The 26,556-nt window shown below is 36.6% G+C and overlaps 1 protein-coding gene across 3 annotated transcripts in view; it reads left to right on the forward strand.

Annotated features, from left to right (window-relative positions):
• Positions 1-847: 847 nt before the first annotated feature.
• The window catches only part of LOC121295654 (calpain-5-like), a 30,990-nt gene continuing 5,281 nt past the window's right edge, over positions 848-26,556 (forward strand). Inside the window, exons 1-10 of one of the 3 annotated variants that reach the window (XM_041220590.1) lie at positions 848-988; positions 10,957-11,140; positions 15,144-15,275; positions 15,682-15,890; positions 16,924-17,116; positions 18,314-18,507; positions 19,299-19,376; positions 19,787-19,982; positions 22,875-22,997; positions 25,997-26,199. In XM_041220590.1, coding sequence (XP_041076524.1) covers positions 10,976-11,140; positions 15,144-15,275; positions 15,682-15,890; positions 16,924-17,116; positions 18,314-18,507; positions 19,299-19,376; positions 19,787-19,982; positions 22,875-22,997; positions 25,997-26,199 — 1,493 coding nt within the window. In that variant the 5' untranslated portion in view covers positions 848-988; positions 10,957-10,975. The other 2 variants (XM_041220591.1, XM_041220589.1) reach the window with 2 other exon arrangements.

Raw genomic sequence — 26,556 nt, forward strand, 5'->3', positions numbered from 1 at the left:
ACATACAGGAGGGGTGCCACCGTCTTTGAGGTGACTTTACATACAAAGCAGAGCACCGTCGCTGAGGTTACCCAACATATGAACAGGCTAGTGATTTCATATGAACCATCACATGGTTTTCCATTGAATTTGTTTAATTCAGAGTTGCCCAGTCTTTTACCTAAAGGAGTCATGACAGTGTCCAGTAGGCTCTTAATGAGCCAGAAAATTAGAAATCCAAATTGGAAACATTTCACACTGTAACCTCAAACCAGTTTAGTTTACTAGAACTAAAAAGCAGAATAAAAAGACTACTGTCTGCCCTTAAATTCTATTCTAACATGTAAACAGCCTTAAAAAGGAAACTTCAACTAATTCATGAACCACACTGTGAAGCACAGTGAGCTGTACTGTATATGGCTAAGAGCCCTGCAGTAAAAAGTCCCACTTTAGTTCATAATAAATTAATTTGCAATAATCATTAATCTGTTACATCAGAACCCTGGTTTTGTTCATGATAACACTTACTCTGTTGATAAAGCTTTGTGTTAGATAAGAATAATTATTGTTTACTTTACTTATTGTGAAGTATTGTAAACTGTTTTTATAAACTTATTATAAGTCTTTTCTCTCCCTCATTTATCTCCTGTATGCTCAGTGCTTCAGGCTAGTGACCATGTAAAGACTGCAGCGTGCCCAGTCTTTCCTTGTTCTGGCTTGAACAAACTTGATAAACCAGTTTTGGTAACCAACATTTTCACTTAAGTAATGAGAGAAAAAACAAAACAAAACACCAGCACTGAACAGCTAACACTGGTATTCAGAACAGATCTGGGCTGGCTCCCTGGGATTTCCCACAAGTGATTTGAACTGAGAGGATTTCTAAATAAGCCTCCCCCGGAAGTTAGTACATTCCTAAAATAAAATAAAGGTGCAGGTTTCTCCAGCAGTTCATTTGTCTGGATAGATTTCAGAACACGCGTCTTCAGTGAGGTGCCACAGTAATGAGGTAGGAAGGACTTCTTCTGGTGAAACAAAGTTGAGTTGCTCAGAATGTTTAAACTGTTTTTGAAGTGCACTTTCTAATGGACACAATTTCTATTTCAGAAATGTAATAACTTTTTTTTTTTTCCCCCAGAAGGTACTGACTTTACCTTTAAGAGTACACATCCATTCAGCATATTGTAATTCTACTTTAGCATCTAATTAAATCTGATTCACAAATAAGGGACAGTGATTTAGTTTAATTGTTAACAAATGGGTATTTACATAGCAACTGAATGTTGTTAATTTTTAATAGTGGATAGTTAATTAGCAATCCATTTATAAAATAAATAAAAAGGCCAGTTAAAAAGCTAACATGAAGTCTCAGGTTATGGATTTAGGGAATTCCATGCAGATTACTGTATAGCATTAAAATGGGGTTTGTTAAAAAATGTTGCTGTTTAGCAAATGAGATCAGGTTTTATTCAAGTGTGCTAAGTGCATGCTGTAAATATCAGTAAATGATAACTGCATTGTATTTCCATGAAGTTAATGTATATGTATTTTAAATCTATTAATCTACTTTAGGTGACTAAAAGGCAACTTTACCTCAGTCATGAGGGCTTTTAATAAATAATGCACATGCTAACATATGGGGTAGGCATTAACTACAGCCTTACATTTTTACTGTAATGTTACTTTGAACTACTGTACAACATCTTGGTCTTACAATAAAAACAAAAACAACAATTATTCTTATTTGCTTTATTGACCACAAAGAATAGGGCTGTGAAGCAAATAAACATATTTAATTCATTTTTAAAATTGAAATGCTGCAGATGGAATATACTTTAAAGTCCTGCATGCAGATTTTACATATTTCTAATATTTAAAAAAAAAAATAAAGATTGGTACTGATACTGCACTAATGCAAATAAAAGAAACAATAACACTGTATTCCTTATTGATCGCCTTGCTGTAGCCATATAAAGCACCCTGACTCTGTCCAAACAGAGAATATTGTATTTATTATATAGATTTAGCTTCCAAACATCGATAGGTTAGGTTGAGGGGGGCTAAGAAATCCTAAAGATCAAAAATCCAGTCACAAACACGAATTGCAAGTGGCTGGAAATATATATATATATATATATATATATATATATATATATATATAATATATATATATATATATATATATATATATATATATATATATATATATATATATTATATATATATATATATTTATTTTAAACCCAGACTTATTGGTCACATGTTTCTGGTAATTAAGGCTACAATTAGCTGTCCTAGCATTTCTGTAATCCATCTCTAGCTACTGCTTTTAGTATGTCCACAAATGACTATTGAGACTCCGGGAACCAACACAGTACAAGAAGATTGATAACATGCAAAGTAAACCTGTGCAGCAACATTGCTCGGCCTATTCTTTACACACTCAATTTAAATATCATGCTTAATTAATTTTTTTTCAATGCGTTAAACACTTAGTATGCAGCTTACCTGAAGCGCTAATTATTAAAATTAAAACAATTACTTTAATTGTATATGAGGGGCACAGAGATATAAATCTTCCTTAGTTTACATTATTCAAATTTTTTCCTAATTTCATATTTTCTGCTGGCATGGTCTAGTTTGGATTTCCTTCTTGGTTAGGATACAGAAGTATTATAATGTATTACAAAAAAAAACAAAAACAAAAAAAAACGGGAAAATTCTAAAATGATACATCTTATTGATATGCAGACTGTAATGATAATTATTTTTGACATGTGGGGAAGAGGTAATAATTTGATGTAGGTTTCAAGATGATTAGATCCCTTGTAATGCCCTGTCTGGACACTTTTGTCTTAGTCCAGAATCATTTTAGCTAATTAAAAACAAATACAGGAACTGCTCTAATGACCAATCCTTTTTCATATGTAGACTGCAGTAGTAGTAATAATCTGGATTAGGTTTAAAACAGTTCTTTTTCAAATGTAGACTATAGTAATAATCTGGGGTAGGTTTAAGACAGTCTTTTTTCATATGTAGACTATAGTAATAATCTGGGGTAGGTTTAAGACAGTTCTTTTTTCATATGTAGACTATAGTAATAATCTGGGGTAGGTTTAAGACAGTCTTTTTTCATATGTAGACTATAGTAATAATCTGGAGTAGGTTTAAGACAGTTCTTTTTTCATATGTAGACTATAGTAATAATCTGGAGTAGATTAAGACAGTTCTTTTTCATATACAGACTATAGTAACAGTAATAACCTGGGGTAGGGTTAAGACGATCGTGCTCGTTTTAGTGGCCGGTCCGTACAGGAAAGATCTTCAGAGCTATGACTGGATATACATACTTTACCCCGATCACAGGGAAAATAAAGAAGTCAATGATGCACTTTTGAGAATGTTGAAATACGTTCAAGTGCTAAGGAAATGTTTTTAGAGCTGTTTTACCTTTTAAGGGTTAGTTGATGGAAACATTGAAAGGTCATTAATTTCCAACAAATTGGATTTGGCAAGAGATTGAGGAATTCTCATTAAACTTACTGCAGGAAATGTGACTGGATACCAACATTCAGTAGACTGCAAAAACTTGTGAATAATGCCACACAAACCATATATTGTGAAATGATATATCTCTATATCTATGAAATATTATACCATATATTATTTAACTCATATTTACAGTGAACCAGTTTTATTAGCACTTAGTGTTGGTTCTTTTTATAGATGGAATATCACAGCAACACCTGACATAACACTGTCAATAGAGTGATCCCATACTCTCCATAACTCTGGCTAAAGAATGTCGTAACCATGTTTTGTCACAATAGGGCAAGCTTTTCTCTAAATATTTAATAAATATACAGTGCAGCACATCCACAACTGCAGAACCCTGGGATACGCATCCCTTGTGGGAACAGTAAAAAAACCCAGTGGAATCAGAGCAGATTCCCCAGTTAATTCATTTAAATACCAAGAATGTTATACTTTAATAGCATGAAATGTTTAAAGTTGGGAAATAAATGGGGTGGTGCAGTCTTCTTGAAAATCTTTCAAAACGAAGTTTATAGTAATTTCTCATTTTACATGTCCAGATTATTAAATATTTTTGCAAGAGTACCGCAAAGGTTATTACAGAATGCATCTTGCTACTGTGAAATGGGGCAAAAGACAAACCAAAATATTGCTCTCCCCTTTAAAGTGTGATTCTTCACTTTAAAATTGGGAGACCTGTTAAAAGTGCTATGGAATCACTTAGCACAATACACGAGATGGCTGGTATTAATGTTAGGACACCATAACAGCAGTCATTATCCCAATGTGGTCGGTCAGTCTGTGTCTTTCTTCTGGCCTGTATCTCTGATCAGATGCTGTCAGTCTCAATTGCACACTATCTATCTTTCTTTTTACTTTGTGTTTGTAATGTAAGCGGAACCCATTCAGAATTTAAACATACATTGATCACCACTAATCCAGGTCTACATAGTGTTACATTAGGTCAGGTAGAGTAGCACAAGACTACTGTCAATTATTATCTGAGCAAAACTAATAGGCACCCTCATAGGTCTTTTCAGTACTGCTGTATAAAGCTGTGTTCCTACATTGCTGTTTAGTATTATTATTATTATTATTATTATTATTATTATTATTATTATTATTACAATAGTGATGTAATTATTATTATTTAGCAGAAACTTTTATCTAAAGCGACTTACAGAAATTTAAAAAAAGTATATAAATTACAGGCCATATAAATGCAAAACAAACACATATATACAATATATCCAAAATAAATATAAATAAAGGAAAATACAAAAAGATACATAAATAGGAATTTACAAATAAAGATTAACTAATTGGGTTGTGTATAGAAATTTCAAAACAATTATCCCAATCGAAATCATGTATTACACAGGTTATAGCAAGCAAAGCAATACATTTATTGTATTGCACAGGATTGCACTGCACTTCACGTACAGGTAAAATGTAATATGTGAGCACGGGGAATTGCACTGAGTAAATTCATGTGAAGTTGTACCGATACTCCAATTGAATGATTGAGTAGCAATCGAGTCTCAGTATAGCTGCATAAAAGCAGCATGTTTTCACTCACTCGAGGTTGTGTGTTCGTGAGTGGAGAATGGGTGTGGTGAGGAGAAAGTAAAAAAGTAAAATAATTGATTTCACTCACCATCTTTTTCTGTTCGTCCGCTGTTTGTTAGTGTCTGTTTCGTGTAGTGTTAATCCTTTTTGTTTGTCTCTTTATTTTGGCCTCAAGTGCTGTGTGCTGTTTTTTTGTTTAACCTTTTATTTTCTATCTGTTTGATTATTAAACTGCACATCAGCGCCTTCACCATTGATGTCAGACCAGAAACGTTCCTGTTTCTGGTCTGACATCACCCACTGCAGCAGTCTATGTGACAGGGCCTCAGGCTAGCTACCTGTGGAAATGACTACAGTTCTGTCTCTTAGTGCTTTTCCCTGCTTGTGTCAAATTGTATAAACTCCTAATAACTGTTGCTCTACTGCTGAATGTATATACTTCTCCTGTATCAAAATCTACAGAAAAAAAATGTAAAATAATTAAAATGTGACTTTGAGTTTATTCCCCTTTGAAACTTTTTGTTTCTGACATTGCATTATGAGACTGTAAATTGTAGTATTCTTCTGATAAGCTCATCACTGACTTATAAAACCTGAGTACATTGAGAATGAAAGAGATGCAGAGATGTTGCTTGGATTACATTTTATTCACATTACAGAAACTTAGAAAAGAGCTGGGAAAATGTTACCCCATATGTTGCTTTCACACACACACTTTTAAATCAATATAAAAAGGTAGGCTTTGATTGTTACTGAAACGTCTATGGCTATTGCATCACCCTATAGAATAAACTACTTTTGCTTCATAAACTTGAATGAAACCTGCTGAATAATGCTACATTAACATATTGAATTATGTACCGCTTTGTAGTTTTCTATATACTTCACGAAAAACTATCAAATTGAAAAATGTGACATTTCGAAATCTAACATGAAATACTGTACTACTATTATGGCTTCTGGTAGACTTTTGAGATACCATTTTGATTACATTATGTTAAATAAAAGATCTAAATTGTATTCAGAAAGTTTTTTTTTTTAATTATTATTATGTCTCAATTCTAAATTTCTAGGTGATGTAAAATTTATGGCTGTAATTTGGAGTTTATAAAATTTGTCACCAGCACGTAGTGTACAAACTCTGGCACCAATACCTGGTATGAGATCACAGCACCTGTGTCATGTGACTTCCTGACAACCTGACACACCCTAAACCAAACGTTAGCAGAGTCCAACTTCCACACCACTGCACCAATGAGAACGTTTGAAGCTGGACAGTCTACATCTTTACTAGAGCTTCTACTCCTCAAGGGGAGAGAACTGCAAAGAAGCATAGAGTCTCCGAAGCACCTCAAGCAATGACATGACAGCCACTCCCTCAGGGCTGGGGTGTGGTAACAGACTAATCAGCTGGCAGAATAGAAAACGCTGAGGGGAACCGTAAACCTGAAGAACACACAGGTACAGAGCAACACACCTCACTGCCTCACTCTCCTTAAGACAACACAATCCTGCTAAAACCTTCACACAGCTTTAACTAGGATTTCATTCAACTTTCTTTTTAGGATTTTTATCTTCCACAATTTTCACTTTTGCAAGTCTGAAAGGTAAATGGAGTTTTACGTTCTTGTTTCCCTTTGTGTATTCTTTACTGTGGTTAATGGTTCCTTGTGCTGCATTGTTGAAGGTAATGACAGGTTTAAACTTGTTGTATTTGTCAGGTATGTTTACCTAAAGGGAGTGCCAGGGTTATGGTGTGTCACATTACAGCAGTGTGTAGATTCAACGTATAATTTAATGATAGTTTCTACACTTTTGTGGTTGTATACTGATGTATACTGACTACATACAGGTATATTATTCCTGTTGAAATTGCACATAGTTTTCAAATCCTTCATTCAAATGCATTGTAAGCGGGGGTGGGTTGAACAGCATGTTTCGTTTTGTTGTGCTTTAGGAATTTCAATAATGTGAATACTGTGTGTGTATGGTGAGGAAGGGAGTGGGCTCACCTCTCCTTGCATTTGACTCTGTAGTAGCCCCCTCCCCCCCAGAAATACAAATAATTGAAGAGCAGTGACAAGGTAATGATGCGATTTTACATCTTCATGACGTTACCTAGGAAATTGAAAGAAAAGATTTTTAGGTTTGAATCAGGGTATCGTGGACAGACAATGAATAAGGCTGCATTGATTTTTTTTTTTTTTACCCTTCAAAATACAATTACATTAACTACACTATTACTCTGCTGTGCATTTCTTACTTTATTTAATACAGAAACTAACAACAAAATTAACGTAAGCGCATGAAGTAAGTATTATTAAACTACAGTGTAACATGTAATTTTAGGATTGATAAAATAATATAGGAACATAATTACATCTTTTATTTAACATCTTGTAATCATGTAATGAAAATAAGTCTATCACAAGCCATAATCGGAGTACAATATTTCATGTTAGATTTTGTAATGTCACGTTTTAAAATGTCAGGTTTTCGTTAAGTAAATTGAAAACTACCACACGTATTGCAATTCAACATGTCAACATAACATTATTCAGCAGATTTCATTCGACTTTATGAAGCAAAATGAGTTCATTCTATAGGATGATGCTAATCAGTGAAATTTGAGTGGCCCAATCAGTGAAAACAAAGAAATGATAACTTGCAACACCCGAGATTTTTTAGTATCAAAACAGAAAATAAAAGGCCTATTTTCTGTCTCATAACATTCTGGAAGATGGCATTTGTTACAGTAATTGTCAACAGGAAAACCTTTTCCTAACCTGTGGAGTTTATACTGTAGTTTCATCAGAGACGTCCTGACTCATTGGAAAGCAAGCATTCACAGAGGAAAAATAGAGGATTTCACCTTCTTGCGCCCAGTCCATCCACTAGCATTAGAGCTCATAGGCTGCAGTGGTTATTTCCACAACACATCCAGATATGAATGTGGAAAGAGCATGCCCTAACCAGGTTTAATATGGAGTTGAAGGGTGGCAGCTAGAGTTGCCACTGTTTAGATAGTCACCAATGCATTGTACCAGCAGGAGCATTTCTCATGACTGCAGCCCATGCGGAACCCATTCTTATACCATGTGGTTTCTTCAGCGTGCTTCCCTATTCTTTACCTTGCCGGGATATTCTTTGCCACGTGTTTGTTATGTTTTAATACACTTTGCCATGAATGGTACACATAGTGTTACAAGGAGTCTGTCTCCATTAGCAATGCAACAAAAAAGGTCTAGGGTGAGGCTTAATGAGTTAAACAGTCCTGAAAGCAGTGACTGTTTCAATGGGATTTCAATGTGAATCTGATTCCTCTGAGGTGCTGTAGAGCGGAATGGCATTCCACAGGAAAGGAGCAGCAATAGAGCAGACTGCTGTATACCAAGGCACAAGCATTGCAAAGTTTAGAAGAGCAATGTAAAGCATGGTAAATAGAGCTGTAGCAGAGGAAGAGCATAGTAAACTGCAAATGCACCTTGGTAAAGTGGACACACCTAGACATAGTTCTCTGTTTCTGTAGCCAGCAATTGACACATTCTACAGTGTCATTTGCATATCAAGCAACTTCCTCCATTATAGAAGAGAGCATATTAAATGTACTGTAGTATAACGACTAGTTACTGTAGCGGGAGTAGCACTCGTATTTAAATACTACAAATAAATACTATTGCACACAATTCATAATGTGTTTATGGTACATTCTGATTAGATTTGGTTTGCTTTGCTTAGCAACTGAACTTTGTTTTGCAGTAGTTTCAGTGGTAATATTCTCAAAGAGAAGCAGCTGGTTTAAACATATCTGTAATGCTAGTCTACAAATTTGGCATCTCTTGCATCCCATTAAAAAGAATAATAATAATAAAATATTCAATTTCAGAAAAAAAGAAAGTTATATCTATAATAAAGCACAGCACATCTGTTAACAACATCTGTACTCAATCCAAACAAATCAAATAACGTAAGAACATAAAAATATAAGAAAGTTTACAAACGAGAGGAGGTCATTTGGCCTATCTTGCTCATTTGGTTGTTAGTAGCTTATTGATCCCAGAATCTCATCAAGCAGCTTCTTGAAGAATCCCAGGATGTCAGCTTCAACAACATTACTGGGGAGTTGGTTCCAAATTCCCATGTTTCTCTGTAAAAAAAAGTGTCTCCTATTTTCTGTTCTGAATGCCCTTTTATCTAATCTCCATTTGTGACCCCTGGTCCTTTTTTTTTTATTCACATCAAAAAAGTCCCTTGGGTTGATATTGTCAACACCTTTTAGGATTTTGAATACTTGTATCAGATCGTTGCATAGTCTTCCTTGTTCAAGACTGAATAGATTCAATTGTTTTAGCCTGTCTGCATATGACATGCCTTTTAAACCAGGAATAATTCTGGTCGCTCTTCTTTGCACTCTTTCTAGAGCAGCAATATCCTTTCTGTAGTGAGATGACTGTAATGGAGCAGTCCTCCTGTCTTCCAAACCTATTATCCTTACTATGCCTTCTCTAGACTGTATAACATACACTTACAATGCTTTACAAAGTATTTGTGCCATGCTATGCTGTTACCAGGGTAAAGCAGCAAACTACCAAAGGGGATATGTTATCGCATCGGAATGGAGATGTTGTTATTGTGTCGGAACCTGGGTAGGAGTGCCAGCCTGAAAGGAGCTTTACACGTTTGAAAATCACACATACACATATCACCCGTCTAACAGCTAAAACCCCTTAGTCACACATGAAAATAGGGCCCAACACAATCAAATAAACACAATAATGCCTCAGAAAACTTTAAAAACAACAATATCTGAACATAATCTTTACCTGTTATTAGCAGGAGCCATGTCCAGGCACAGAAAGATGTTCACTTGCTTGTTCTGTACCTGCATGCCAGGTTCAGGTGCTTTTCTACTGGCAGTTAGCTTTTCTCTGTGTTGCTTTTTAAGTAGGCATCTTTTCAGAATGTCTGAAATGGTTTGCCTTGTGTATTTGAATTTTTCTCTTCGCTATTTTTGATAGCTTATTGTGTGGACATTTACACATTTGTTTGCTGTTCAACAACTACACAATTCAGAATGGCACTGGTGGAACATGTGAGAGTATATGCAATGTCTTGCTTTTAGATTTGTTTTGTTTTTTGTATTAGTTTTAAACTTCAGGGGGGAAAAAAATCACATGACCTGGTAACCACAGTCAGATTTATATTGATTTTAGGCTGAAGAAACTTCAAAATGATGATGGATTCCAGAGTAGGTTTAGTATTGTAGACGGCACGACACCATTCAGTTTAATAAGGATTTGGTCGGGAACCAAAAATCATGAAGAAATTCACAGAATGGTGGTATGCAGAGGGGCTGGATTAGACAGGTTTTACTGTATAGTATATTTGCAATATTAAAACTGCATGTAGTTACACAAAATCAAAAGTTTTTTATTTTTTTTATTTTTAAAGACATTGTAGTGTGGAAGATAAGGGTTCAAAGACGTCACAAGTACCCAATCAATGTTTTTCCCCTGACTCAATTTCCATGTAATCATGTGACCTCGAACTGGAAGTACAGGATAGCAGATAACTTCAAGGACTGACAAGTCCTTTATTTGTTAATAACTGCCACGAAAATACCAATAAATAATCAAACAGATGTTTACCACAACGTGTCTTTTATAATGGAAAGCAAAGTGTGGTACATACGAATTAATTTAATCACTAAAAACGTGTGATCGTTCCCAAAAACTTAATCAAGCATATTCCTTCCTATATGATATGTCACAGTTGCTGTCTCTAAACATTCCAACAACTCTCAATATGCTCCCACTACTTTCTCAATCTGGCAATCATATTTTTAGAATTTTTTTTGTTTATTTATTTTTGCAGCTGTTCCGTCATCTGAGCAATGTCTTCATCTGCAGAACCCTACAAGAACCAGAGGTACTGGGAGCTGAAGCAACAATGCAAAGAACGCAAGCAGCTTTTCGAAGACCCAGAGTTCCCAGCTACCAGCGAGTCATTATTCTACAAGAACTCCCCCCCTGGGATTGTGGAATGGAAGAGGCCCAAGGTAATGTGCATTTATATGGAATAATGAAGCCCAGAGCCTGGTTACCGAGAGGATATTACATGCAGCCAGTATTAACTCAAGCCCAAGGCACTGTAATCACTCTCAAGGTAATCAGGTGATGCCTCTCTGGTATTTCATGTATGCAACATTTTCAGTGTAAAAGATTGTGGTTTCTTTTATCTACGGTTTTAAGACATGACTGATTTAGTGAGCTTAGTGGTAACTGGTCCAGCGCAGGTACAATAGTCTACTCAGGTTGAAGCAGACAGCGCTGCAAGGATATTGGACTTAACAAAACCGAGATGTGTTTTATTAATTGTTTGATTCAACCATAGAGTAACACAGTTTAAACAATTGTCTGAGATGTACAGTTTTGGTCTATTTTATTTTTTCAGTACAGGATGTTCAGACACATTTTGGTGCTTTACTGAGAATGGAATTCTCAGGTGAGCTTGATGGAATTTTTTTTGACAGTATTGATGTGTCTAGTGTAATATGGCTCCAGGAGCAAGGTTGTTACTTCACTGAGGGGCTTCACTGGCAACTATAAAACTTTCAACAGTCCTTTTAGCTCCATGCACACAAGCTTCCCCCCTCCTTGAAGCATTAAGACATCCCTCCATTTCTCTACAAGGGGATATGAAAGCCACATAATTCTTTTTTTCTTCTGTTTACATTGCAATTGTTTTATGTACTGCTAAGTTATTATTTTATGGATACTGTGTTATAGAAATATCACTTTAACAGTACTGTACACTACAGCCTGCCAGGAAATACGTTACACCTGCACTTCCTAGGTCATTTTGTCTCAACAGTGTCTTCACGGTCAAGCATCTGACTGACTACATAGCATGTCACTGGTTGGTTCTGAAAGAAAGAGGGGACAGTTTCATCCTCCAGGTGAAATGGCCATGAAAGCGCAACACTAAGCTGGCAAACAGATTTATTGAGTCTAATTGTGAGAGAAGCTGTCCTAGCACCTTTCATTAGCATCATAAGTCATAAACACGATTCAAGCACGTTATTATTTATTAAATTGTGGGAAAGAAGGGCGCAATGGGATTCGGAGTCCCCTCTGGAATAATTCAGAACTCTTGAAGATTTTGTTCTTAATCCCACTTGTGGATGTACTGTATCACAGAGGAATGTTAAAGAGTGGGAAAATATTTAGAAAAGACCCATCTTTAAGGCTCACACTGTGAGCAGTGAACAGGGAGGGCAAAAACCTCCTCCCTGGGAACGGAGCAACCACCCAGTCTGACATTTGAGGACATGCATTTCTTGTGATATAAACAAAAACTCTAAACCGTTCCAGAAACACTTTTACAAAGTAACAGCATTGTTGAGTGCCAGCACCTTTTGCATTTGAACATTATTGCAACAGTATGTGGAAGAATTTTTGTTTACAATACTGTTACAGTCTCTACATCTTCATCAGAGTAGATAGTTTCCCTTTGAATTGGTTTTCTTACTTGATACATGTAACTGTCACAAAGATGGCTGCAGTGGGTGACATCAAACCAAAAAAACAGGAACCAACACAAAATAAACAGAGATGTGGAGTTTAGTGAAGCTGAGCGATTGTTACCGCTCAGCATTTAATAATTAAAACAAGCAGAAAATAAAAGGTTGCAAGACAAACAAAACTCAAGACAAGGCACTTTAGCTAAAATAAAGAGATGAAACAAAACAGACTAACACTTAAACAAACAGAGGACTAACAGACAAACAAACACGGTGAGTCAAAACAACTATTTACTTTCATTTTTACTTTCTCCTCTCCACACCTGTTCTCCACTCACAAACACACAACCCCGAATCAGTGAAAGCAAGCTGCTTTTATGCAGCTGTACCGAGACTTGATTGCTAATCAATCACTCAATTGGAGTCTCAGTACAACAGCAAGTGAATTAATAAACGTGCAATTCCCTATGCTCACATATTACATTTTACCTGCACGTGAAGTGCTGTGCAATCCTCGTGCCTAAATACAAACATACATTTTAAACACTTGTGTTACACAGACCCATTTATATCCCAAGTACCAATGACTATACACTAACATTAACACATTACACGTAACATACAACACAAATAAATAGCCCAGGGGCAGGGCACTTTGCCACAGTAACCAACTGATTTGTAACGAATATCCAAATATTCAGAACATATTTTATGTCAAAAGGTCTGCACAACAAGTTAATAATAATATTAATGATTCAATTGCATAAAACACTATAGGGAGTGCATGCATATTGGTAGAACAGACGAAATTACCATATGTAAACTATGGATCGCAGACAGCAAAGAAAGATTATGCAGGTTATTCTTACAGTGATGCTGGAAAACTTTCCTATAGAGTGTTAAGTCGCATTTTTTTTGGATACAAACCAAGATGTCTTTGTTTGAATAATAAGATGTGCAGTGAGAGCCAAGCTGTGTCTAAGGTCTCTAGTACGCACATTTGGCACCTCTTTGTAAATAATGAATACAAATGTTTCCTTTTTCTACTCCCTAAAAAGAAATTATTGAATAGTCTGTCTGGCCAAACTGGCAATGCTGGTAAATTAAATGTGACTGTTAGCTAGGGTCAGCAACAGGGTATTGATTTAACCAGACTTATATGTATTGCCCCTGGAGAAATTAATATTTTTTCTCTTTTTGCTGAAAGAATTTAAAGTGGTTCTGTTGATCCAATACTGAGTCATTTTTTTTCTATCTGTCTGTGAGCTTGACTGGAAAATTCCATCTGCCTAGGACTCAAGAGACTTCCTTATTCTGTTCAGATCATGTGACGAGGGACACTGACCAGCACAATAGAAAATACAAAATCAAACTTAAACATGCTCTTTAAAAACAAGTTCACAAGGGCTCATAAAGTACTGCAGTCCTTTTTGTGAGAATGGCAGTAATGATAAACAGCCCCTGAGGGTTTGTCTGGTGTACAGCCATCTTCACTAACTATGGTCCTCTACTGGGAATTAATTTTCTGGAGTTAAAACACAACATACATTTGACCCAGACTGGTATGGTAAATGTAATAGCTCTCTTGTGAAATTAGTTTAGACACTTGTCGTCATTTGGGTCTTTTTTTTTGGCAGTCTTCAGCTTTTTTGAAGTTCTGAGATTACATGTGTGAACATAACAAATTCCAAGAGGTTAAGGTTATAATAGGATTTTGACAAGTAACTCTAAAGATAATCTTAAATTGGCCTTGGCCCTTTTAGTTGTGGCTCTGAAAACAAGGGAGGCTTAGATGTTTGGCAGCACCAATAGCTCAACTCTATTCTGGGTCATTTCCATTCAAACTGTCAGCAAGGAAGTGGAGTATCACATTAATAGACAGCATCACTCACTGAACAATACTCAATTATGTGTTATTGTTTTGTGTGTTTTTAGAACCTTGTGAAGATGCGTGACTTATCAGCTACTGAGTATTTAATTAGCTGACAGTTGTGCATCATTATTGAACTCGTGCAGGCTCTGGCCAAGGGGTAATAAGATAATAACTAACTAGTTAACCCCTCGGCCAGAATGTAAAAGACCTGCAGATTGGCTGTATGGGGGAAGAGAGTGTTCATGGATTAATGGGAGTTAAGAAGAAGAAAAAATAAAAAGGTAAACGAAAAACAAAAACAACTGCTATTGTACCACCAGCACAATATGTGTTATTGTTATTGTTTGTTTGTTTTTTTTTTGGCCAACGTGCCCTTTTGTTTTGTGCCTTTGTTTTGTATAAATGTTTGATTTTTCATTTGTTTAATAATTTGGATATTTTGTCTGCGTGTAAAAATGCACCCCTCCATCAGTTTCACTACAGAGGGACATATATTTTGTAAACGTATACGTCGTGCATCCACTATCAGTTTCAATGTAAAGGGATGCAAACTTCAAGGCATGTTTACGTAACGTGAAGAAATGCACCCGGTCTCTGTTGTAATCGAGAAGCTCCACCTCAAGGGCTGTTCCATAGTTAAGTGTATATTGTTTTATTTCTGTACAGGAGATTTCTGATAACCCCCTGCTGTTTGTGGAGGGAATCAGCTCCCAGGACTTGAACCAAGGAAGCCTGGGAAACTGCTGGTTTGTAGCAGCCTGCTCCTGTTTGGCTCTCAAAGAGGATCTCTGGCGAAAGGTAGGCTCACCGTTGACAATGTTCATTTAGGTACCATAATTCAAGATTAGAGCTAATGAGGGTCTGTGAAACTGATGTTTGGTTTCCTAGTAACCAGTTGCTGCTTTTCTTAAGACACATTCTGCATTCATCATGTGACTTATTGGCAGTGCAATACATTTTATGGGAGCAATAAATATATATATATATGATATATATATATATATATATATATATATATATATATATATATATATATATATATATATATATATATATATATATATATATATATATATATATATATTATATACGGTATTTTTATTTTATGTATCTTTTACGTACAAACGACAAATACAGAAGTATGTCTTTCATATAGGACAGTGTGAAACCTTTGAATTTATAGTAATTTATATGTTCTTTTCAGGTGATCCCAAACAACAAGGAACAGGAATGGGACCCAAACAAACCAGAGAACTATGCCGGGATCTTCCACTTCCAGTTCTGGCGTTTTGGGAAGTGGGTTGACGTGGTTGTGGATGATCGTCTTCCGACCATCAACGGTGAACTGATCTACTGCCACTCAACTGAGCGTAATGAGTTCTGGAGCGCACTGCTGGAGAAAGCTTATGCAAAGTACGCTGGCTAACCTTTCTATTTTCAGGAGCATATTTCTGGCCATGCAGCCATGAAAATAAATGCATTTGCTCAATGCTCGTCCTAGCTCTCTAAATTAAATATGCATAAAAAACATATAAAATGTTATTGTGTCTCGCATGTGCAAATCAATCTTTATTGGGCAGTTACACAGCGCTTCTTCCAGTTTCACCTAACGAAAATGCAGCAGCAACAAAGTGAACAAAGACCAGATACTGTAAAACAGTTAATCATTGAAAAGTTTTAAATACTGTGGTGTATTTTTTATTTTTTTTATCTGTGATGCCTTTAGTTGCCTTTGTGCATTTTCATTTGTGAGTAAACTATGACATTAGGACCTTATCAAGCACTATATTCTGCAATATTGAATACTAACTTTGGATACTGTTTTAATACTGGAAGCTGTTGGGTTTTTTTAAACAGTGTCCACAGTCATCACTTTTGGCAAGTGATATTTTCAGAATCATACAACTTAATGAAAGCCTACTTATTTTAAAACACTGTTCTTTCAGCTATATATTTTTGACATTGTATCTTTGGAATGGGCCAAAATAATTAGATATGCGTCACACTCTTTAACCTTCACTGAATTGTATAGGGTCGGATATGTGAGTGCTGATTGAGTGCTGATATTAGTCTGAAGCCTGCACCTTAATAAAATCATAGCAAATTGTAGTAAAGCATATTGAACCTGGTGCTTAAGCAACCTTACTGTAGCCATGAGAACCTTCAAACGACTGGACTGTCGGCCAAATGATAAATGTTAAAGGGAAAGTCTCATGTAAATCGTTTGTTGGCTTAGTCACAGTTCAAGCATCCACACAGGTTTTAGGAACGAAATAAAAAAAATCTTGCCAGCGCAGTAAAGAATAGAGAGGGATGGTAAGAGATATTAAAACTGTGGCAAACTATTATAAATGCAGAGCATAGTGATGTGAAAAGCATTGTAGAACTGCAGAATTGCTGTTGCAGTGTTACAATGGCAGCATCAGCTCTTGCATTGTTCCTCCAGGCTTGCTGGCTGCTATGAAGCTCTGGATGGTGGCAACACTGCCGACGCTGTAGTGGATTTCTCTGGAGCTGTGGCTGAGTCCATCGATCTGGAGGTGGGCAAGTACGCAACAGATATCCCACAACAGCTCAAGCTATTTGAAGACCTGCTGAAAGTCAATGAGAGGGGAGGGATCATCAGCTGCTATATCAAGGTGTGTCTCTGTAGCGCGATGACTTCCATAGTGCATCACTCACCTTCTACAGTATTTTGAAATGTGTTTTTTCATTGAAACTGTTAATTCTGCAGCAGGTAGCAATTGCTATGCTAATTTGCTAATTTATTCTGCATAGAAAGAATGCGTGAAGCCTAGGGAGCAATGTGGTATGGGTGTAAAGAATGTGAGTTGTTTTAACTAATGTATTCTTCTTCAGCTATGACCAAAAGTTTAGCACCACCTTGTAGAATAAACACATTTTGCTTCATAAAGTCGAATGAAACCTGCTGAAGAATGTAAGAAACTCCTTACAGATACAAGCACTGCAAAAGGATTATTACACGATGTCAAGCTGTCCTTTTATATGATCTGATTGCCAGCTTTAAATCCATTCCATGCTGCTCATATAAAGGTCCCTTGAGGTTTTGACTGATTTGTTGTTTCCAGTGACCTACGGAAATCCAGCAAGAATTAGAAGCATAACAGAAGCAATGTGCTTTTTTGTTCAGACTATTGCATTACATCCGTTTAATAAAGAATAGCTGGCTGTCTGCACTCTCTTTACACATGTATCAGTTATTTAATTGTTTAATAATGACAACTATTACAAGCTCATAAAGAAGAACTTGTTTCTGTTTCAGGTGGGGGTGGGTCACACGTAAACACATACATGCTTTTGTATTGCTTAAGATATGCTGAGCACTGCTTTAGAAAAGTAGTTTACATCTATTTGTACAGCTATAGGAAAAACAACTTCATTCAAAACAGCAGACCATTCTAACATACAATTATGTATACCAATGTCAATTTGTATTTATTTTCCATTACATATTTTCCTAGGGTAGTCTTACTGGGAAGTTACTGAGGGGTGTTGCTATAAACCACAGCTGGATATTTAGGAAGATGTGAAAGGAGGATGTTAAAGAAATTCCCTAGTTTGCATCAAACTACTTGCAGTATTTTCACAGGTTATTCCAGGATAACCACAGATAGGTGGAGGATGCAAACACTTTAATCCCACTTTCTGAAGGTTTGTTGCTTCCTCTTTGATTATGTGAGTTGGTCCCTTGACTGTGCTGCTGCTGCTTCTTTGTAAATGTGTAGTTCCCTCACTAAGTGAACTCCTTTATTAATGTGTGTAAAGGTGAAACTCCCGGCCGTGTCTCAAACTCTACACTCGCCATGCTTCCCCAGGCAACCTCACAGTCGGATGTGGAGGCTCGGATGAGCTGTGGCTTGGTAAAGGGTCACGCCTACTCGGTGACAGACGTGCGGAAAGCCCGCCTGGGTCAAGGGTTGATGTCCTTCTTTAAGGCAGAGAAACTCTTCATGATCAAAATGAGGAACCCCTGGGGTAAACAAGAGTGGAACGGACCATGGAGTGACTCGTAAGTAAATCTGCACTTTGGAATGGGTCATTTTTCAATAAAAGGGTGCTGTAACCAGGACTAAAACACATTTTGGTAGCACTTTAGATTACAGGGCATGGGTAGTTTATGTAATTACATTGTAACAGTGGTTCAATCAACAGTAACTACTGTTTAATTACAGTGCATGGAGTATTTACATAACTCGTGTAATTACATTGTAATTACAAGGCACATGCTATTTCACCAGTAGTTACTTTATAAGAGTGCATTGGTAGTTACCCAGTTATTACTATGTTATTACATGGATATGCATGCCCCATATTCTACTACGCATTGTGTTAAGGGCAGAGGCTGGGTGCAAACCGACAACCCTGTGCACTGCGAGTGAGCATCTTAACCACGACGCAAAAGAGCCGGGCTAGTCTGCATTTGTGGTTTAAGCGCTCCTGGATTCAGACATGACATTGGTGAATGAGTGATACTTGCCTATAGCAACAAGAATGAGTGATACCTGCCTGTAGCAACAAGCCCCCAGAGAGCCAGGAACCTGCGCTGAGAGAGAAAACAAAGCATGGTACATGCAGCAATAAAACCATGCATCATTCATAACTGCTTTCTAAACTGAAGAATACACACACCTTCTGAACAGTGCATTGATACTGTACTCAGGTTGCCTTTTTCTTATCCAAATGTTGAGCTCTGTTTTAGCTAAACATGTTTTTCTTTTTTAAATTACCGTTCTTCAGTATTTTAAGATACATGTTCAGTGGATGTGTTGGGTTGACCTTCCTCTCACTTTTTTCTTTTAGCTCCGAAGAGTGGGAGAAGGTGGGGAGCAGCGAGCGAGAGAACATGGGAGTCACAGTCAAGGACGATGGCGAGTTTTGGTGAGTTTTTCACATTCGAACAGCGCATTCCATTTGAAATAGGATTATGTTCTCATAAATCATCAACCCACTTTATTTAAAGAGGAAGTAGCTTCATCTGTCACTTTAACTGCATTTTACATTTCATTCTCCAATACTGAGTTATCATCCTCTGACTCAGACCTGGATTTGAGCTGCCTGGAGCTCTTCTGGAGAATCCGAAGTACTAGCTCTGAACAGCCTTCCTATTTCCATTCAAATCATCCAACAGCGTGACCATAGCATTGAAGTACTGAAGCAATCTAAATGGCATTTGAAACTACTCACTCTGGTATAGTGCTGGTAATCGCCCCTCTTCAAATACATGCTGTATGTTTTGCCAGTGTATTTAAACCTACTTTCAATAAACACATTTTCCTTATTTCCTTCAGGATGGCATTCAGTGACTGGTGTAAATACTTCACTGGGGTGGATATCTGTCGCCTCATAAACACCTCCATCCTGAGTATTCACAAGACCTGGGATGAGACGACTCTGCAAGGCAGCTGGACCAAGCACGCTGATCCCCTCTACAACCGCTGTGGGGGCTGCATGAACTACAAGACCACCTTCCTGCAAAACCCCCAGGTCAGCCAGGCAGGGCACAAGCAAGGGCTAAACCAAGGGTACCATTGCTGACTGGGCTTACTTCATGGTCACTTGTGGTATAGCAATGACTGGCTGTGATGTACAACCGTGTTCTGAAATGGCACGACAAGGTGTAGGAGTTGAAAATGGTTTGACTGTGGTGCCATAGGCCAAGCATGCTCTGGCACTGATTAGCCATGGGAAATCAGGGCTGAGCATGTTAATAGTGCATGGTTTAACCTCTTTTAGACCCAGACAAATATCTGCAACTACAGAAAAGGTCAACATATTTTTTTCTCTAAATCAAGTTGGTTGTTTTTCATCACATAATACTGGAAGTTTTAACAGCTGAATGACCCACGCCCCTCCCAAGTAGTTTTCTTTGCACATCACTGCACTGTGTTATTAATCAAACTAATGCTGGCGCTGTTACAGTCTGCTGCAAAAACATTCAGAGCATAGATGCAGCACTTGGGGAACACTCCCATTAATCATCATTTACACAAACAGGTCCCCTTAGTTCAGCTTCATTCATGGTTCAATAGTTCATGGTTTAACATAATACAACGTCTGGGTTAGTTGTGACTGCACGTAAAATGAAGACAGGTCACATATTTGCTAAAAGATCCATTTGATAAAACATAAATAAATAGCGCTACTAAAGGTTTTAACTGTTATTAACAATTAGTAAGAGTTTATTACAGTAATATTTGAATGACACATTACTAAGGCTTTGTGTCATGCTAAAAAGTAATTATAAGATTTCTTATAAATACCTTAGTTGCATGTTGTTGAACACTGTATTGCTTTAGCTGGCCTTATGTACATAATATAAGAAGAAGAAAAAGCAGAAGAGGAGGGCTCTCCAACATGTTTTCTTTACTTAGAAAATAATGACTGCTGGGTCCCTGCCCGTTTGAATATACAGTTTGACTTGTCTTGTGCTGTATAGAGGTTTTACAAGTGCTTGTGAAAACCTTTTGGATCAGCTGCATTGTATATTAAAAACAATTAAATGACAGCTTACTGTTATGTTTGGCCTTCAGCAATTATTGCTGTTGTAAGTGGTTGCATGCATTTTATTGTGAGTGGTACTTGGGTGATCCTGCAAGTTTACTCATAAATCCTCAAGCTCCAGCGAGCCAGCATTGAGTCTAGGAAGACATGGAGAGGGAGTCTGCAATTCCAGGGTTTCAAACAAAGCTTAATCCGAAACAGCTGAAACAATTCAGAGCCTGAATCTGGGCTGGGGTCTTGGAGAGCTCTTCTAGTCCTAGTTCCATAGCCTGCAACTGGTATTGATCTTCAGGGGAAGTTTGTAGAGCAGTGTTTAGCCTGGGCGCAGCCAAAGTCAATAAGAACAAGTTAACCATTTACCTCTTGTAAACTTTCTGGAAGCAGTCTGTCAGCTTTTATGTAGAGGGTGGGGCTAAGTAGCACTCCCTTGTAAACTGCCCAGTGTGATTACATGCACATCATGTTTCAATCCTAATCAATTAGATTCAGACACCTGTGCATCAGTGCACTTCCAGCAGTGCATTGTTCTGTACTTCCCAAGTCATCTGTTGCACAACCAAGAGCTACACATGGAAAATCATTAAGCAGAATTGTAACATGGAAAGCAGCCCTACAGTATTTATTTTTAGAACGGACTTTCCCCCTCCGCTCCTGTACTGTGTTATTTTGTTTGTACTGATTTATTTATTGTGTTTATTTATATGTGACGACGAAGTGCCGCGTTTTGTTTTTTTGTTTTTGTTTGAGTGTGTTCTGGCAGAGGCAAGGTAGCAGCTTGTCCTCTGCCAGGAGTAATTAAATAAACTTGTGCAGATTGTGGCCGAGGGGTAATAGAATAATTACTAACTAGCTAAACCCCTCGGCCACAGTATATAAACCTGCAGCACTCTCAGTTCCGGGTGGGTGTTCAGAAGTGGAGAACGGGAGAGCGAGAGGAGATTAATTTAAAACAAACATCTAGGAACAGTGAAGGCGATTAGCCCAGCCTGACCTGGATCGTATTTGTATTTTTGTGTTTGTGATTATTTTGTTTATATATTTTTTTCTCTCTGTGAGCACTGTCTTTTTGTTTCAATATTTTAATTATTTTTGTATTAAAAAATAAACGATAAGCTGCATCTTTTTCACTGCAGTTACCTGACCTGTGTGTGCTTCCTCATTCTGGCCTGACGTCCCCGCTCAGCCGTTTCCTGCCACAAGCATTAATTCATTATTTGCTGTAAAAGACAGAAACAAGGAACAATCGAGCAAGCACAAACCTACTGGAAGCTGTATTCCAGTTATCTGATCTGATGGTGTGCGATTCGAATGCCAAGAAATCTGATTACTTGAAGTAATGCTGACAATGATAATGCGCATCCTGAATGTTGGGCATATTTTAGACGTGGCTTTGAAAGAGAGGGCTTGAGTGTTTTTCCCCCCAGTCAAAGCACAAATTAACTGTTCAGTTACGTTATTCATATATTTATACAGCGCTCCCTCGTTATAATGCACTTTATGCCATGGAACTGGTTATAATTCAGTATGGTTGTGGCTCCCATTTGCCCCATAATGCCATTACACAAGCACTTTTATTCTTGTATTAAGGCAGAACACAAATTGCACAGTATCTTAACTGTGGCTCTTGACGACAGCATTATAAAGGGCGAGCAATGTACTATGCATTTATTGTGATTTACTATTTGTACCAGTTGGGTGAATTTGGGTTTCAACCCATTCTGGGGGGTAGAATTCAGGCTTTATCCAGTTTAAACCTAAAACCAAAACCTTTATTGATAAAGTATGACCAGAATAGGAAAAATGTTTAAGAGGTTCATCACTTTATTGATTGAGCAGGACCTTTGTTGTTTATTAATATCCCTCTGTTCTCAACAGTATGTCTTTGATGTGAAGAAAGATGAAGATGAAGTCCTGATCTCACTCCAGCAGCGGGACCTGAAAATACACAAAAAGATAGGCCAAGGAGAGAATCTCACCATCGGCTTCATGATATTCAAAGTAAGAGGATCTTTAAAAAGTCACAGAGGAAAGAAGAAATCATTGCTTTATAGGTTTCACTGAGTTGAAGGGGAGGGCCGCTGAGTTAATATCAGCTTCCTGTCTCATCTAAAATCAAATCATATTTTTTGAGGATGTTTCAAATGATTTGGGAAAAAGGTACATATACATTAAAGGTACATATTATTATTATTATTATTATTATTATTATTAATTTCTTAGCAGACACCCTTACCCAGGGTGACTTACAATTGTATACAAAAAATACATAAAGAATTACAGTACAATTAAGATCAAGATACAAAATACAATGACTTCAGTCCTAATAAGAGCAAATACAACACAAAGTACGATTTGATATCAGGGCAGTTCAAGAGCAGATAACAGTGTTGATAGTTACATCAGGGTTAGATATGAGTGCAGGTGAAATACAAAATACTACAGATTGGGTTAATTACAGGATTAAATACAGTAAACCAGGAAGCAGATACATGCAAGTTAAACTGCATTAAAGGCAGAGTACTATATTGTCCAGAAGAGTTGAGTTGTTTTACAGGTGTTGTCTGAAGAGGTGTCTCTTGAGGACAACATTTTAAAACAGCTTGTGCGAACTATATGGGGAATCAAGAAGTTACCTGCTAAAACTTCGGAAAAACATATATGCATTATAAAATAGATAGGACACCTAACTGAGAATGCTCAAAGTATATATATATATATATATATATATATATATATATATATATATATATATATATATATATATATATATAGCAATTTATCGTTAATTGTACAATTAACATGTTGAAATATTAAAAGTGGCACCAAAAGTATTAAGACAGTTCCCCAAAGGCGTATCATTGTTGTATTGTTTGCAATCATTATAATATTGGCTTGCAGTCCTGTGTGCTTTTTCTTTTTTTTTTTTTTTTTAAACAGACCCTATTCACAGCACAATAAGTAGCTTCAAATGTCACTGATGTATGTATTTATCTATTGACATGTCTCTTTCTATTGCATGCTGCTGGCAATTGTTCTTGGTGGTTATGGGTTCTGTTGCTGCACTGATATTGCGTTATTATCATTTTTCTCTTTCATTGAGTTTAAGCTTCAGTACCAGGACTGAACGCCATTCCTAATTCCATTCAAATCATGTGACAATGGGCCAGTCCTGCTAAATCGATATTTACAGAAACAGGTTTGGCGGCCAGAGTTGAGGCCACTTTGTCACACGACTTCAATCAAAACAAGGAAGGTCATTCAGTCCCGTTGTCACGGGAAATAAGTTAGCGTTTGCCTTTTTGAGCCTTTCCTCGAGCGCGCAAATTTTTTAAAGGCAAGGTTCTGTGGAGATTTATTCAAGATTTTACAGATGCCATTTGTATTTTTTCAAGAAACGAAAACATGTATTGCGGACCGTGTTTTTTTTTTTTTTTTTTTTTTTTTAAAAATGTGACTTTTGCCATCATATTTATCGAAGTGTATTGCAGACATTATTTTTCTGTTTAAAAAAGTAACATGTGTCGTCTTATTTAACAGAGTGTAAATGTACGGTTTAAGTTTTTTTTTTGTTTTATTATAAATACATTTTATTTAAAGCTTGGATATGCAATGTGGTTTTTAACAAAAATAAATATTTTAAAAACATTCTTTTGTTAGTATAATTTATGTTTATGCAGAGTTAAAATCACTACTTAACAAATGTTTATTTCCTTTCAAAAATGTTGTCATATCATACCGTGGCGTAAGCAAATGTAAGCGTTTATTCTATGTAGGCTCAAGTTTAACTAAGTTATTTTCACGGTGAAATGCATGGTTGTTTTTTTATTTTTTATTTTTTTAATAAATGTTACCGGTAAGTGGGTACAAACACTTTTATTGATAGAGAATACTGTTTTTGACGTTTAACAAGTTACGTGTGGGAATAAGTAAACCTGTTTTAATATATACAGAAAACCTGTACGTTTTTAGCGACATATGGTGTTTTAAAATCTGTATAGATACATAATTTGAGAAACGCACAAAACGATTATATAGGGACGTGTATATACACACCTGTATTATGAATGACAAATAAGAGTGCAGTACATACAGATCGATGCTTGTGATGCTGTCTGGTTTTGTTTTTGGTATATTTTATTTAAAAAATAAATTGTTTTAGATTTTGCGCCTTTTTTTGGAGTGGGCCTGGGCAGTATACATAGAGGGGAGGCGTTTGTGACTTGACAGCTGTAATAATCTAATTGCACATAAAAATACATCTTAATGCTTAATTGTTTCATATATGTCGTAACCAATATACAGAATATCGTATTTATTTCTCTTTTGGTAATATTTGTACAAAGAAAACCTATAATGTAAATATCCGGCGATTACAAATTTAAAATGACAACTCTGATGATGGTTTAAACTGGGAATGTTAAATAATAGATATTGTCATATTATTTAAAAAGTGTTATAGCGATTTAACACAAATATAATTGCACATAAAAATAAATCGCACGACCACGTCTTTGTAGTAGCTTAAAGTTAACCGCTATTATTAAATAAAATAAAACATGATACAATAAAAAGTATTATAAATATTATAACAATGTGTTTGCAATTTTAACCACATATAACGTAGCTTTTATAAAGATCCTGAAACATTTTTTAAAAGTAAAACAATTTTCTGAATTAGTTTGACAGAAAAAGGAGACGGCTTAGCCTTGCCTTTAAATTGTAAGATTCGCGCGTGTCTAGAAAGACTCAAAAAGGCAAACGCTAACTTATTTCCTGTGACACCTCTACTGAAGAGCTCTAGCTTCAGTTCAAAGCCAGGTTAAGGCAGACTCAGAGAAAAATTATAATAACACAATATGGGAGGAACAGAACCCAGAAACACTCAGAATTATTGCAACCACCTTTATAATAGTAAGGTGAGTTAAAATTACATTTAAAGCTACTTACTCATTAAAGATTTTACAAAGAAATGCAATTTATCATATTCTTTTTTCTAGGTGGAACTTAACAGGGAATTCCGAATCCACAGCTTACAGACGCAGCAGAACGTGGCCACTTCCACGTACATCAACGCTCGCTCTGTGTTCATGAGGACAACACAACGGAAGGGCCGCTACGTCATTATACCCTCCACGTTCCAGCAATGCATTCTGGGAGATTTCCTGCTCAGGGTGTTTACAGATGTGTATTCCGGATGCCGGTAATAGCATCTTTATTGTGTATTCTAACAAACTGGACGTACAGGACACCATCCCACTCTTGTATTTTCAGCGTTGCTCCTGTGATTTTGGTTGGTGCAGTTGGTTATGCCTCATTCCTTCTTCACATTGTAACCAATTACCTTAGACACCTAAAGGAATGCCCTTCAAAACATAAACAAAATTAACATCCAACATGTACAGGTAGTGGACAAAAAAATGGAAACACCTGGGTAAATGAGGGACACCAAGTATGTTGAAAGCAAGGGATTCCACACAAGTGTGGCTTATGCGTTAATTAAGCAAATAACATCCCAACATGCTTAGGGTCATGTATAAAAATGCTAGACAGGCCTGGT

Source organism: Polyodon spathula, chromosome 20 (assembly GCF_017654505.1).
Source record: "Polyodon spathula isolate WHYD16114869_AA chromosome 20, ASM1765450v1, whole genome shotgun sequence".
NCBI classification, from domain to species: domain Eukaryota; kingdom Metazoa; phylum Chordata; class Actinopteri; order Acipenseriformes; family Polyodontidae; genus Polyodon; species Polyodon spathula.